The sequence below is a fragment of the Paroedura picta genome, chromosome 13 (genome assembly GCF_049243985.1).
Source record: "Paroedura picta isolate Pp20150507F chromosome 13, Ppicta_v3.0, whole genome shotgun sequence".
Taxonomy (NCBI): Eukaryota; Metazoa; Chordata; class Lepidosauria; order Squamata; family Gekkonidae; genus Paroedura; species Paroedura picta.
The window spans coordinates 16,755,326-16,768,954 of NC_135381.1; the positions used below are offsets into that span (position 1 = coordinate 16,755,326).

The 13,629-nt window shown below is 43.7% G+C and overlaps 1 protein-coding gene across 7 annotated transcripts in view; it reads right to left on the reverse strand.

Moving 5' to 3' along the window:
* Window positions 1-13,629, reverse strand: part of PATZ1 (POZ/BTB and AT hook containing zinc finger 1) — a 39,268-nt gene that overhangs the window by 15,830 nt on the left and 9,809 nt on the right. For 3 of the 7 annotated variants that reach the window (XM_077308067.1, XM_077308065.1, XM_077308063.1), the window contains exons 3-4: window positions 6,821-6,892; window positions 380-551 (exon numbers count right to left, since the gene is read on the reverse strand). In XM_077308067.1, coding sequence (XP_077164182.1) covers window positions 380-551; window positions 6,821-6,892 — 244 coding nt within the window. The remainder of the gene's footprint in view (window positions 1-379; window positions 552-6,820; window positions 6,893-13,629) is intronic. The other 4 variants (XM_077308068.1, XM_077308066.1, XM_077308069.1 and 1 more) reach the window with 2 other exon arrangements.

Below are 13,629 nucleotides of genomic sequence, written 5' to 3' on the forward strand. Positions count from 1 at the left end.
ATCATGTCATTGAAGGCTGCTTCGCACACGTATTTACATGCTTGTATTTTTCACAACAAATGGTAGCTGCACATATAAACTGACTGAAAAGGTGGTGGTGGAACCATTATATTGCTCTAAACCAGGAGTAGTCAACCTGTAGTCCTCCAGATGTCCACGGACTACCATTCCCATGAGCCCCTGCCAGCAAATGCTGGCAGGGGCTCATGGGAATGGTAGTCCGTGGACATCTGGAGGACCACAGGTTGACCACCCCTGCTCTAAACCATTATCTATGGTGGCTCATTCATACATGGAAGTCATCACTAGATACTGGGGATAACAAGTGCGAGCCAGCCTAAAGTTATATTCTGTTCACTGGAAGTCATCAATTAATTACCTCTGTTGCAGATGGTACAAAAGTTGCTTGGTCCTTCACTGTGTTTCTTCAAATGATCAGCCATGTATGCTGCCCGCAAATACTTCCCGCAGACCTGGCAAGGAACCTTGTCTTCGTGGCACGCAAGGTGAGAGCGCAGCCGGTCGCGGGTAGCAAAGGAAGCATTGCAAGTCTGTGGACAGCAGCAGACCCATGTTAACTTCTCTCTCTCTCTTTCTCTCTCCCACACACACACATACACAATGCTACAAAAAGTAACTCATCTGCTCTAGGCAAAATCCCTAACACAGTAGTTTCAAATTCCGCAGACACATTCAAGTGACACGAGAAAAGGGAATTCATTCTGTTGGATGAATGAGGAAAGGAAAGGCAACAATGCTCTGAATGAGTTGAGAATACTGCTGAAAAGAAAGTGAACACCGAGTGGATGGAGGCTGTTCCAAGAGGAAGGCTGGGTGCCGTTTTAGGCTAACTCTTCTTGTTCTCCACGTTGATGCAGCAACAACATGTGGTTCTGAAGGATCTGTCACCTGGCTGCTCATGGTATATGTGGACTCCGGCTGACTGGACAAGAAAACTTGTTTTCCTTTTTAGACCCAAATGGCGAAGGCACAATAAATAAGGCTGTCGGCTAATTACTTTTGTGAGCTGATCTGCAAGGACAGACGTTCACCTACATTTTTCAAAGCCCCACGAGTTCCTACTGGAAACAAGTGACCCTCAATGATACGCTGCATTTCCTATCATACTCCCTATGTACTTTTGGAAATAGCTCCATGTGGCGCATGAATGGCTACCGTGCAAAGCTCTGCTGAGATCTGATATCCGCACGACCCTCCATTCCTTTCCACATGGGGGAAAATTCTCCAAATGTGCCCAAAGCATCAACAGAAGCTTCATCTCACATGGAACGCCATGCATGTGTCAGAGCCCCTGTGGAAGTACCAAAGTCAATGGAGCAGGTGGAATGACTGCATAGAGCTCCTTGTCCATCTGAAAGCAGAAAGGAAGGCGAAGAAAGGTGGCACCTTTGGAAGAACTGCAGGTGTGTGGAAGTGCAAAAGGAGCAGAGCAGAAGCAGGCCGTGATGGAGAAGAAGGAGCCCCAGCACCCTCTCTCTGCAAGAAAACTCAGCCCCAAGACCCCGTAGAAGCTGCTTTCTGTGAACTGCTGGAGTTAATAGTGTGAATCCTGAGAATGCCCAGCAACCATCCTGTATGTGTGAGAATTTTCTCCTCTCTGGCCACATACAAACACAAAAGTGGTAATTTTGAAAACACTGTAATCCATAATTAACCTATGGAATTCCCCTCCACAGGATGTGGTGATGGCCACTAGCTCAGACACACCAAAGCCTGAGTGCAAAAACAGAAAAGAAAGAAACACAGAGGCAGAAGTTAGCTGTGCTAGTTAAATGGACTTTCCAGGTCCAAAGGCAGAATGATTCTCAATTCCAGAGACTAAGGAGAAGATAGAGCCAATACAGTATAGTAGTTCAAGGATCTGAGAGATTCAGGTTTTTATCCCCATCCTGCCATGGAAGCGTGGTGGGTGAACTTGGTTGGTCCAGGTCACACTCCCAGACTCAGCCCAACCTACCGCAAAGTTTGCTGCGAGAATAAAAATGAAAAGCGGAGAATGCTGTAAGCCACTTTGCAGAGAAAGGTGGGTATAAATGAAGTAAATAAATACATTTTTAAAGCCAGGAAGCAGCCATCACTTTCAGAAAGTCAGAATGGTATAGCAGTCAGAGTGAGACCAAGGCTCAAATCTCCACTAGGAGAAACTCAATGGGTCACCTAAGGACAGTGTTCTCATTGAGCTTATGTTATCTCACAGCGTTGTTTCAATAAGGGGCACAGATTTTGTCCTGAGAACGAGTGAGATGAGAATAATCAAAATGCACTGAGACTGGGCTTCCCCAAGACATCTGGGCAGCTACTTTGGGGGACAGAACATTAGATTCTAGATGTGGGGCTGGCAATTATAGAAAAGCCTGTATTCCTGGGGAGACATGCTGGAGAGAATAAACTAAACTGCACCTTTACTTCTCACAGCTGTCCAAGACATGCAAAAGTAGCTCAAGAACTGCCATGCAACACTTTTGCTCTGGATCCAACTCAGAACCTGTTTGTGTTTCAGTGCAAAGGGAAGCCTCCCTTTTACTTGTGAACTTCTCAAAGGAAGCAGGGCAGTCAACCTGAGGGGAGAGGTTCTGCTCTAGAGCCAGGAAACAGACTTTGCAAAGACATTCCCAGAGGGTTAAGAGCTGGGTCTTGCCATACAGACAGAATATTCCACAATGGGAGGCAGCAAACCAGTGTGGGAGCATGAGCGGGTTGGGAAATGATCCACCATATTTCATTGCTGTGGCATGGTCAGGACTCCCGGGAAGAGGGACGGGATTCCTCAATTCCTCCCTGCACTGCACATGATGCAGGACCATATGGAACTATGCTAAACCCACCAGAGGTGGGGAATCAACAAATTCAGGACAGGGAGGATGAAGACATGCCCTCATGCCCCAGGTGTACTTCTCACTAGTCTTACTCCATCCCACCAGGCTCTCCTTTGTCCATAATGGAGAAGTCTGGCGGAAGACCTACTTTAACCTGGGAAGGCAAAGTCCTAGCACTCCAAAAGCTTCTTGACACAGCCTGTTTCCCAAGTTTGCAAAGGGAGTTTTTTTCCCCAAGCATAGGCTTCCTCCAAGCAGAGAGTCTCCCGACTCCATTGCTGCACACCTTGCTACATAGAGTGTAATCCTATGAAGAATTAGTCCAGTCTAGTTTGCTTGAAATCAGTGTTCAGACTGCAGTAACTCTGCACAGGACTGTACTGGAAGGCTGGCAGTGGTATGGCAGGCGTACAACAGCTGCATGCAGGTAACAGGGCTACAGGGCACAGCAAATTCCACAACCACTCCACCCCATCTCATGTGTTGAAAGCTGGTTTTGAAACTCAGCAGGAGACAAGCCCTAAGAAAGCAGACATTTTACTGGCTTGGAAGTAGAAAAGGAAGAGAGTGGGGACAGCAAACGGTAGTGCCATTTCGGAGGTCCCAAGGCCCTGTCAAGTTGGACTGTCTTGCTGCTCCAGCTACTTGGCCCGAAAGCAAACCTGGAGGAAGAGGGGGACAGGGTTGCTTGTCCTCAAGTAATCAGAGCTAGAACCATGGCGGAATTATTAATGGAAGGATAGTGCAATCCTAAGGGTAATTACAGCTTTCTAAGTCCAGTGAAATCTTAGCAAGGCATAACTCTGCTTAGGATAGCCCTGTGAATTACACCAATGAAAATTACATTATCTGGTGTCAGTGGCTGGAAAAACTTCATGCCTCTCTTAGAATGACAGAGTGCTCCAAAATAGAATTTTAACTGAATGTAATAAATGACAGGATTTTAAAAAGGGACTGGAAAATTGATATCCACATAAAATAAAAAGCTGTCAGAATGTCATGCTGTTTCAATTGGGCAGAACAGCAGTATGAATATATTAATCAGAGGCTTACAGAAGCAAGAGTTGTTTAAATCTGAGACCTCTGATCAAGCCCAAAACACAAAACCTCCACTGGGATTCAGTTATATCAGCGATAGTCAACCTGTGGTCCTCCAGATGTTCTTGGACTACAATTCCCATGAGCCCCTGCCAGCATGGCACCATGAACATCTGGAGGACCACAGGTTGATTACCCCTGGCTTATATTATAGGTCTTGTTAAGAGATCATGTTTTACTTTATGCACAGCACCTTCTGCCTAGAAGTTAGGGGTTCTCTTCTGTCTTTCCACGCAGCTCCATTCAATTTGCTACTATTACAAGTCATTAGCACTTTGGCTCAGTTCAGATATCATGCAAAACCAGGGTTTAATTAAACAAATTATGGTTAGCTTTGATCCGTCAAATCAGGAACGAAAGGCAGGATCTTAGACTGATTAATTAATCACAATTAGCCATAATTATGGCTTTACTTGACAGACAGATGTTGACCTCCTGCCATGATCCTGGCTTGCTCCCCAGCAATGTTTGCAAAGTAGAGAGAAAATGAAATGCTCAACAGCTGTTGAGGCAAACCAGGTTTTGACCATCAGTGAGCGAATTCTGTTTTTACAAACTTTGTTGTTGTTAGGTGCGAAGTTGTGTCCGACCCATCGTGACCCCATGGACAACGATCCTCCAGGCCTCCCTGTCCTCTACCATTCCTCGAAGTCCATTTAAGTTTGCACCTACTGCTTCAGTGACTCCATCCAGCCACATTCTCTGTCGTCCCCTTCTTCTTTGCCCTCGATCGCTCCCACTATTAGGCTCTTCTCCAGGGAGTCCTTCCTTCTCATAAGGTGGCCAAAGTATTTCTTCAGGATCTGGCCTTCTAAGGAGCAGTCAGGACTGATCTACTCTAGGACTGACCGGTTTGTTCGCCTTGCAGTCCAAGGGACTCGCAAGAGTCTTCTCCAGCACCAGAGTTCAAAAGCCTCAGTTCTTTGACGCTCGGCCTTCCTTATGGTTCAACTTTCACAGCCACACATTGCAACTGGGAAGACCATAGCCTTGACCATCGTTAAAATAAACTGTGGTTTTGCTTGATGTCTGAACTGAATTTCACTCTGAAAAGAATGTGCCAGGAGTCCAGCCAGAAGACCTTATATCCAAGTAAGATGGACACAGATGAAAGGAAAGGGAACAATGAAGATGCGGTAGGAAAGGATCAACTGGAGCAGGCAGCACAGAAGGGAGGGGAGGAACAAATGGGAGGTGGTTTGCCAGACACAGAAAGGGCAGCTCTTTGAGGCGCAGAGAAGACAGAAAAAAACTAAAGGGGAGGAAGACAGCTAACATTTCTGGAGAAGGAAGAGCAAGGAAAGAAACAAGGAGACACGGCTTATCAGAGAAGTTAAGGAAAAGGGATGTGTGAGGAAAACCAGGGCTGTGTGTGTTGTGAAGACATACCCAATTCAGTTTTGCCAGAAGTTTCAGCACAGCATGTGAACCATGCCTGCTGAAACCACCAAACTGGCTGCATAAGGAACCCTGTGGTTCCTTTCTCTTCCCAAGACTAGCACCGCCAGACTAAATTATGCAAAGTAGTACATAATGGAAGAGTAAGAGACATATTATGAGAAATCATGGCCTGAATATGCAGACTGAAGAATCCACCTCTGCAAGGAATGTATCTGTTGAAGAGTTCTCATCTTGCATGCAAGTTAAGGGATATTCCCACTCTTGTGGTAAGTGTCCTGCCTATCCTGTACAAGGATACCAGGCTAAACCATTTATTAGTATTGCCTGACCTCATCGCTATTGGCCAGTACAGGTTGTGTTATATGCAACAGTCTAAAGCATGTTGGGTTTCAACAGACTTTGGATCAAGTTCTGCGAGAACATTAAGCAGTAGATTCTATCTGCTTCCAGATCCAAGACAAAATCAAAATGATAATAAATTAACCTTGTTAGGCATTAAAAACAATGAAATAAAAAACATGAAAACATAAGCTTCTAATATAACCTCTAGTGACATAGCGCTGAGCAAAATAGGTGCATTTTTCATTTAATTAAAAAATATTATTTGGAAAGAAAGGCTTTAGATCGTATTAACACAATATATAATTTCAAAGTACTGTTTCCTAATCAATGAACAAGAAGAAAAACCTCATCAGCCAGAGTAAGTAAGATAATAAGAACCAGGGAAATTTTGCCAGTGAAATCTGGATATGATTCAGACCGAAATATATATCTTCTATCTATATATAAAGATATATATCTATTTAGCTGCTAGAACGAACATGAGTTGCAGTTTAAAAATGACCCAATACTCAGAACCGTAACAACAAAACCCAGCAATCCCCATAAATCTCAGAAAATTATTGTAAAGAAAATCCACTGGGAAATTCTCCTTCATAGACATCAATGAAATGTTCTTGTGTGTATGGCTTCAATTAATTTCAGTGTAGAATCAAACAGCCCAGTAGGAATTGTGTATTTCAATGTGACTTGTTCAGGACAGATTCGTAGAGGATTGTCTCCTCTTGTAAGTTTCATGCTACTAATAATTTATAATGAAAATATTAGAGACAAAATAGTGCCTTTCTGTGGCTGCCAAGTATTACAGAGCCAATACTTTGTCAAAGTTAGTTATTGACTGGATTAGCAAGTATAAACTTGTTTTTAAAAAGATTCAAAAATGTAACACTCCAGTTTGGAAATGAAAAATCAGTTTATCAGAACTTAATAGACAGACACAAAACCAGGTCTGAAGTTAACTAAACATTGAAAGATGTAAGATGTTAATGTCTTTAAGAATACAGTCAAATGTTATCAGAGTGGTGTTAGTATTTCTAAACAAAAACGCCAGTGCTTTCCTGTCAAACATTGCAAAGACAGATAAATATATATACCATAATTAAAGAAGTTTTTTTCAAAAAAAAGTAACAGTGTTTAAGAAATACCTCTTGAAGTTTCAACTGTTCTATGGATGTAGATGTCTCTGAACTTATTCCATGGAGGCTTGCAATTTCCTGCTAATAGGCAGGAAGTAAGAAAGATTAGAAAAGGAAGAAACTCATTCGGCATTGTAATAATTTGGGTTTGTGAATCCTTAAACTTTTTGGGTTTGTGAATCCTTAAACTTTTATTTTTCAGGCAATACAAATTTAGCTTCCTGAGAGTCAGATTTCCCCCCTAATTTTAGGATTGTCATATGTGATTGACAAGCACCAGGTAAAGAAGTACCCAAGAACGGCTTCCCAATTAGGATGGAAACAAGATATTTTTCTCTTCCCCCCACCCCCCAAATTCCAATAGACACCGTGAACTTCAAGGACTGGTCCCATGTCAGGATGAGCTAGTCACGATGTTCTCTCTATGCCTAATAGGGACATCATGCTATCAAAGTACTCTGTGGGAAATGATTCCCTAGAAGTGAATGTCTTGTCAACAGCCCAACAATCCCTATGCTATTGCTTTCACGTAAGCGGGAGTGGTGGGGATGCATTCAGGAGACAGAACTTGAACCACAACAAGGTCACATAACCACAGTAGCCATAGTGCTACTTAGATAGGTCCCAGGTGGATGTACCAGGTCATCTAAATCATGCCTCTGCAGGAGTCTTGCAAGAGGGCTACCAAATATATAGCCTGAAGCACAACATCATCTTACGTTACATTCTCAATTTGGTTCTCCATTTGGCAAGTCAGCTAGGAGAGAACAATGCATCAGTAATATCTGCCCCAGAAGAATTATCAGCATGTTGGAATTTTCCTCTATTAAAAAACTTTAAAATTTATATGTCGCAGTAGGGCAAAAAGGTGGCATCTTATGAAAACTTCAATTTCCTCACATATACCACTTTTCTGACAGGCCATTTGTGTGTCCCATCCACCATCCCCAGCAAAGAGGACTAGAGTAATTGTCATTAGGATACCTTTCTTCTGTAAGCACCAAGAGTACCTACTGAGATCCATTCTCTACCTTCTGTGATTGCATGCAAAGTGTCTTTTAAAATGCTGGGTTGACCTTAAAAGGTTAACATAGACCAGTTATGAACTGGAGGTTTCATGCCAGATTGCAGGCTGGAGTTTTAGTTGTGGCGGGTTGCCCCACCTCTTCCTGCACCCACACGGGGGAGCATTTGGCCCGGTGCACCTCATCCACCCCCAGTTTGTGCTCCTGCACAGCAGCTGAGGCAGTGAAGTTCCCAGTGCATAAACGGTCATAGTCAGGCATGGGGGAGAAATGACATGACCAGGTGCTCTTGGTTATGGTGCCTACAGGATCTTCTCTCTCCCCTGGAATTCCAGGGGATTTGCCCCACTGTTTTGAGAACCACAGCAGTAACATCATGAGAGCCAGTGTTTTTCAAACTTCTTTTCATGACAACATGTATGCTGAGGAAACTTTTGCCCAGTTGTTTCGCCAAGGATTCCGGTGTATGCTCGAGAGTGTACATTCGGCTCACTTCAACTCACATCCCCTCACCCAAGGTTCAAGGCCAGGCCTTTTCTGCTTAGCCACTACCCTCCATGAACCCCTTAGAAACACCAGCTTGGCTGTGCATGATAGAGAAGCAGCTTATCTTCTATTACTGGCTGTCTCAAAGAGGGACTTCCTGATAAACTTTGACTGGACTTCCTAGAATACCTTGGAATGCCACAAATTAGCAAGGAATAAAAAGCAGATCGAATAAATTAAAAAGTTATTTTTAAAAGACAATATATATATATCTATATATTGATCTGAAGAAAATTATCACCACTTCTAAGTAAATCATTGTGGTATTTACACATACGATGCATGTTGCCTTAGATAGAAACTAGAGGGAGCTAAGTTCAGCTTTCTACAATTGACTTCCAAGCAGCAGCAAAGCAAAATGGGAGAGGAAAAAAGCGGTGTGTCATCATAAAGCTACACTCAGGGAAGGGCAGGCCACAAATAAATTTTCATTATTATCATTATTCGAGCTGCCAGTCTTGGGAATTTGAAGAATGTTTGAAAACTTCAGCTGGTTCAGAACACAGCATCTGGCTGCTGACTGGCCCCTGGATTCTGGATTTGCAAGCCACTCTGTGCACTATTCTTTATTAGAAAGGCAGAATATACTTAATTGTTAAAACAAACAGATCCAGTAGTAAATGAAACTGACATAAAGTTACATGTTATCAAAAGCACAGTAGAGGGACCTTTTTGAGGTGTCAAACGGATGTGTACGACAATAGGATTTAAGTTATTTATTGTTCACAACATGCTATTGCTTGTTGGTAGGAAATACAATGAAGTTTGTCTTTAATTTGCAGTCTTGTTTCTTTAAAAAACATCCCTCAACAATTGACCAACTGAAGCTTTAAAACACAGCTCACTGGGTTGGCCTCCTTCACAGCTCACCATTTCAATTAAATCCAACTGGGGATTTCTGCAAGAGAATTTCTGATGGCTTGTGTCTTTGGCTCATAAGCCAGTTAAGGATCGCAGCTGTTACAATAGCAGCAGCATCAATATACTTAATTCGCAACATAACCAAATCTGTGCACGTTTATATCCAGATAACTGAAGCCATGAACATACGAGACAGGTCTTTCTACAAAGCTGAGAAAGCCCAAGGCTTGCAGATAAATATGAGATTTTACTTACTTTAAAAATACATTTGGGGATAAAAATCTACAAAATAAGAGAGGTAGTAGCTGTGCCTTTAGCAAATTCCACCAGGGGACATTGCTAGGCTACCACAACAGTACTGTCAGCTTTCAAGCCTTGGTATCAATCAATAAACATAGGGGTATGGGGCAGGGTATTTATCAGAGCTATTTTGGTCTTGGAGGGAGGATTCAGTGGCAGCAACCACCAGCTGATGTGCTATCCTATGACATCCGTGACTCACCCAAACCTAGATCCTTGCTACCATTCAGCAGCAGCCACTCCATGAAAGCCAGTGTGGTGTAGTGGTTAGACTAGGATTGGGGAGACCCAGGTTCAAATTCCCATGTTACAGAGGAAGCACACTGAGTAACTTTGGGCCAGTCACATATCCTCCACCTAACCTACCTCACAGGATTGTTGTGTGGAGAGACTGATGTAAGTTGTTTTGGGCCTCCATTAGGAAAAAAGGCAGGATATAAATGAAGTAAAGAAATAATAAACATAGCTGAAGATGGGAGGACAGATCAAAGGCAATTGGGTTGGGGGGGGGGGGGCTGGAAAGGAAGAAGGCAAAGGGAAGAGGCTATGGTAGCTGCCAGAAGGGAAAAAGGAAATTATGTGGGGAGGAGATATAATGGAAAGTGATGTAGTCCAGGGGTAGTCAACCTGTGGTCCTCCAGATGTGCATGGACTACAATTCTCATGGGAATTGTAGTCCATGCACATCTGGAGGACCACAGGTTGACTACCCCTGATGTAGTCCTTGCAGGTACCCTATTCTCACTATGCAGCCAGCTCTAAGTAACTTGGTTTTCCTAGGAGAGGCTGCCATTTTGAGGGAAGAAGGGAGAGCTGGGGTGGGAGGAGCAGATAAAGGGGTGGGAGGTGGGGGGAGCAGATGGGGTGGGAGGAGCAGATAAAGGTAGGCTGGCTAGTGGTTGGAAACAGGGAAATGGGGAGAGGCTATGAAGGGCCGAAGGGAAAGAGGGAATAGTGGGGGAGGGGAAAGAGCGATTTCTCCCACAAGTGGTCCCCTGCTTGTTTATTCATATTAGTCAATATCCAGGCTTAGGAACAGCTGCCACCTCTCCTTACCTCTTATGAGCCAGGCTTGGTGCCACTCGGCCACCATAAAGGAAGTTTTACAAAAGTTTTCCCCACCCCACATTTTAGGTTACAGTTAAGTAAAGTACACCAGAGCCATTATCTGGGAGACCCAAATTTCAATCCCTTCTCTGCCATGGAAGCTCACTGGGTAACTTTGGGCCAATTACACTCTCTCTGACTAACCTACCTTACGGGGTTTTTGTGAGGACAGTGGAAGAGAGAATGATGTAAGGTGCTTTGGGTCCCCATTGGGGACAAAGATAAATGAAGTAAATAAATATCAGAAACATGTGCATGTGTGCGCACATTACTAACACTTACGTTGGTCAACAGCTTTTCTAGACTTATTTTTAAGGATGCACTTATCTTTTATGAACACAAGAAAAGGGGGGGGAAATCGTCTGCACGCACAATGCCTCCTGCTATAGCCCCAAGCCTTCTGAAGTGAGCTGGACTACAGGTGGGTGTTAGGGACAGGGCTGGCTAGGGTGAGTAGTGGAGGGCTAGACTACTACAATATGGCAGCAGCAGAAAACAGTACCTGTCTCAAATTCCCTGTGCACTGAGAGCAGGAGTCATGTACAGGTCAGAAGGGGGCTTATAAGAAACGGTGAGGAGGGGGAAAAACACAATTTGTGCTTAGGAGCACTGCTGGAATTCAGCATGCTTTCAATTAATTCAACATTCCGGCTGGCCAACCAACAGACAGCTTGGTTTCTGATGCAATTTAACAAGTGGGGAAGGCCGTGGTGGCCAACCTATGGCACACGTGCTGGAGGCACTCAGAGCCATTTCTGGGGATATATGCACCATCATCCCCACCAGGGAGTTTGCTGAGTCAGCCTGCATGAGGTCTGGCTTCCACACACTCAGAGGATGGGGAGGACTCTTCCCACATGTTCCCTGGCCCGGGAAGCAATTGGCTGGCTCAGGTTGTTCAGCTGGGCTGGCGTTTGAAAGCGTTGGCGGGAACAGGAAGGCTGCACCAAGTGGAACCCGGGGAGAGCAGAGCTGGGCCACATATCACCAGAGACACCACACAGTGCTGCACCCATGCACGCCCAGCCTCATCGCCTCCCCTCAATGGAGTGAAGGTGAAAAAGGACAGGAGGGAAGGGAAAGGTGCAGGGGGAAAAAGGCGAGGGCCTAAAAATAAATGGCCAAACAATAAAGGGCTCTTTTATTGCGTTTTTCTTTTAAGCCAAAAATTGTTAATGTGTGAGTTGTTTTTTCTCAACTAAAACTTCAGTAAGGTTAATAAATTTGCGATAAGTGGATTTTGGGTTGCCATTTGGACACTTCGCCATCACCAGGATAAGGCGTGTGCAAGGAAGAACAGAAGAGACCTGTCTGGTTTATAACCGTTTTCAAAATTCAGATGGCCCTGTTGTGGTGTTCTTCTGCTACAGTCTGACTGCAGATATTAGCAGAGGAAGCCTTTCGGAGCATGCAGATGAACAGTAGCACTTCCTAATGTCTGTGCAACGATCCTTGTAAAGGCACAATTACATAGGCTAATTGAAAAGCTGGGCAACTAGTCTAATATAGCTTATGAGTTTGCAAACACCACTACACTGTGGGCTTCATACTCTCTTTAATTTGCTTCAGTACCAAAACTGAAGGGGGAGGCTAATTCAATGGGCACTTCTGATTCCAGAATTTAGTTCCATGAATTGACCTATAAATATATTCCTAAATCCAGGTACAAAAGGTGTATTCCTAAAATCCTACAGGGCATTCTTAGCACACCATGCTGGACACCCTTAATTTCCCCAATAATCTGAAGAATGGATTTGATTTTACTGGTTCAAATAAATTTATGGTCACAGAGCTTAAGCAAGTTTGAGGCTTGAGCTGCATTAAGCTGCTTAATTGACTCCAAAAGCCTGCAGCTCATGTCTGAAAGTAATGAGCTCTTCCCAACTTCCACAGAAGTCATTCTGTATTCTGGACCCATAAATATCAGGCTGCTGCTTTAGGACTGCCAAGACTTCCCAATATCCACATCACAGTTTAGGCTTCTACCTCTGAAACAAGCTGGAAAATAAGAAAGGTAGCAGAAAACCAGCTGTCTTTAGTCTCCTATCTTCTGCACTTTGTTGAAAAGAACATGTATAAAATTTGCTCTTCTTAATTGTAGGTTTTTCTAGGTGGTCTATATGGTTATGGGATAGCTGCCCACAACACAATCCTGGCCTGAAGTGCTCTATTTGCCTTTTCTCTTTCTTCAAAGCCTGGTCTTTTTTATTCCTGCCAGAACGAGGTAAAGCCTGCAACTATGCAGAAATGAACTGTACTGTGCCAAAATGGCCACACCCAAGCTTTGCATCTGTGAGTTTCCCACTCCCTATGGGAAGGTTTGCTGCTGGGGCAATGACTGAAAAATGTCTCATTGCACAAAAATCAAAATAGAATCCCCACAATCCCCAAAAGTAAAAGCCTGGAGGCCAATGAGTTTTGCTGAGTCTTCGAATGCCTTTTTGTATTCCTCAACATGGAAAAGATCATGTTGGAGTGGGAAAGACAACTAACAGACCATCTCAGCCAGCTCCTGAGTAACCTGATTTGCAGGATGTGTAATAGAGTCAGGGGCCTTATTCATGTCTAAATGTATTTTGAAGGCACTACAGAAATCTCCAAGTTCAGAATCAGCAGTCACCCAAGGCATGGTCTAGGTTGGCCAAAATTGACATAGAATTCCTTACGCAAACCCCTCCCAGGGAAAAGGAAAAATATGGATTTTACTCTAAATTTCTTCAGGAGTTACTCCTCTCCCCCAAAATGAAAACAAAATTTCAGCTGGAAAGGTAATTAAGCAAAAAAGAAACGTTGTTGCATAAGCAAATGTTAATGAAAATTTTTAAATGAGTTTGTCCAGCAGATTTCACTAAATTTTCCTGAATTTCGGCCAAACATGAAACCTGTTCAAGATGGGCTTACCTTTGTAAGGTGTTTGGAAGTGGCAGGCAGGACAGAATTCAGGCACCTGCGTACTAACCACGTCAGGCCCATATCTGT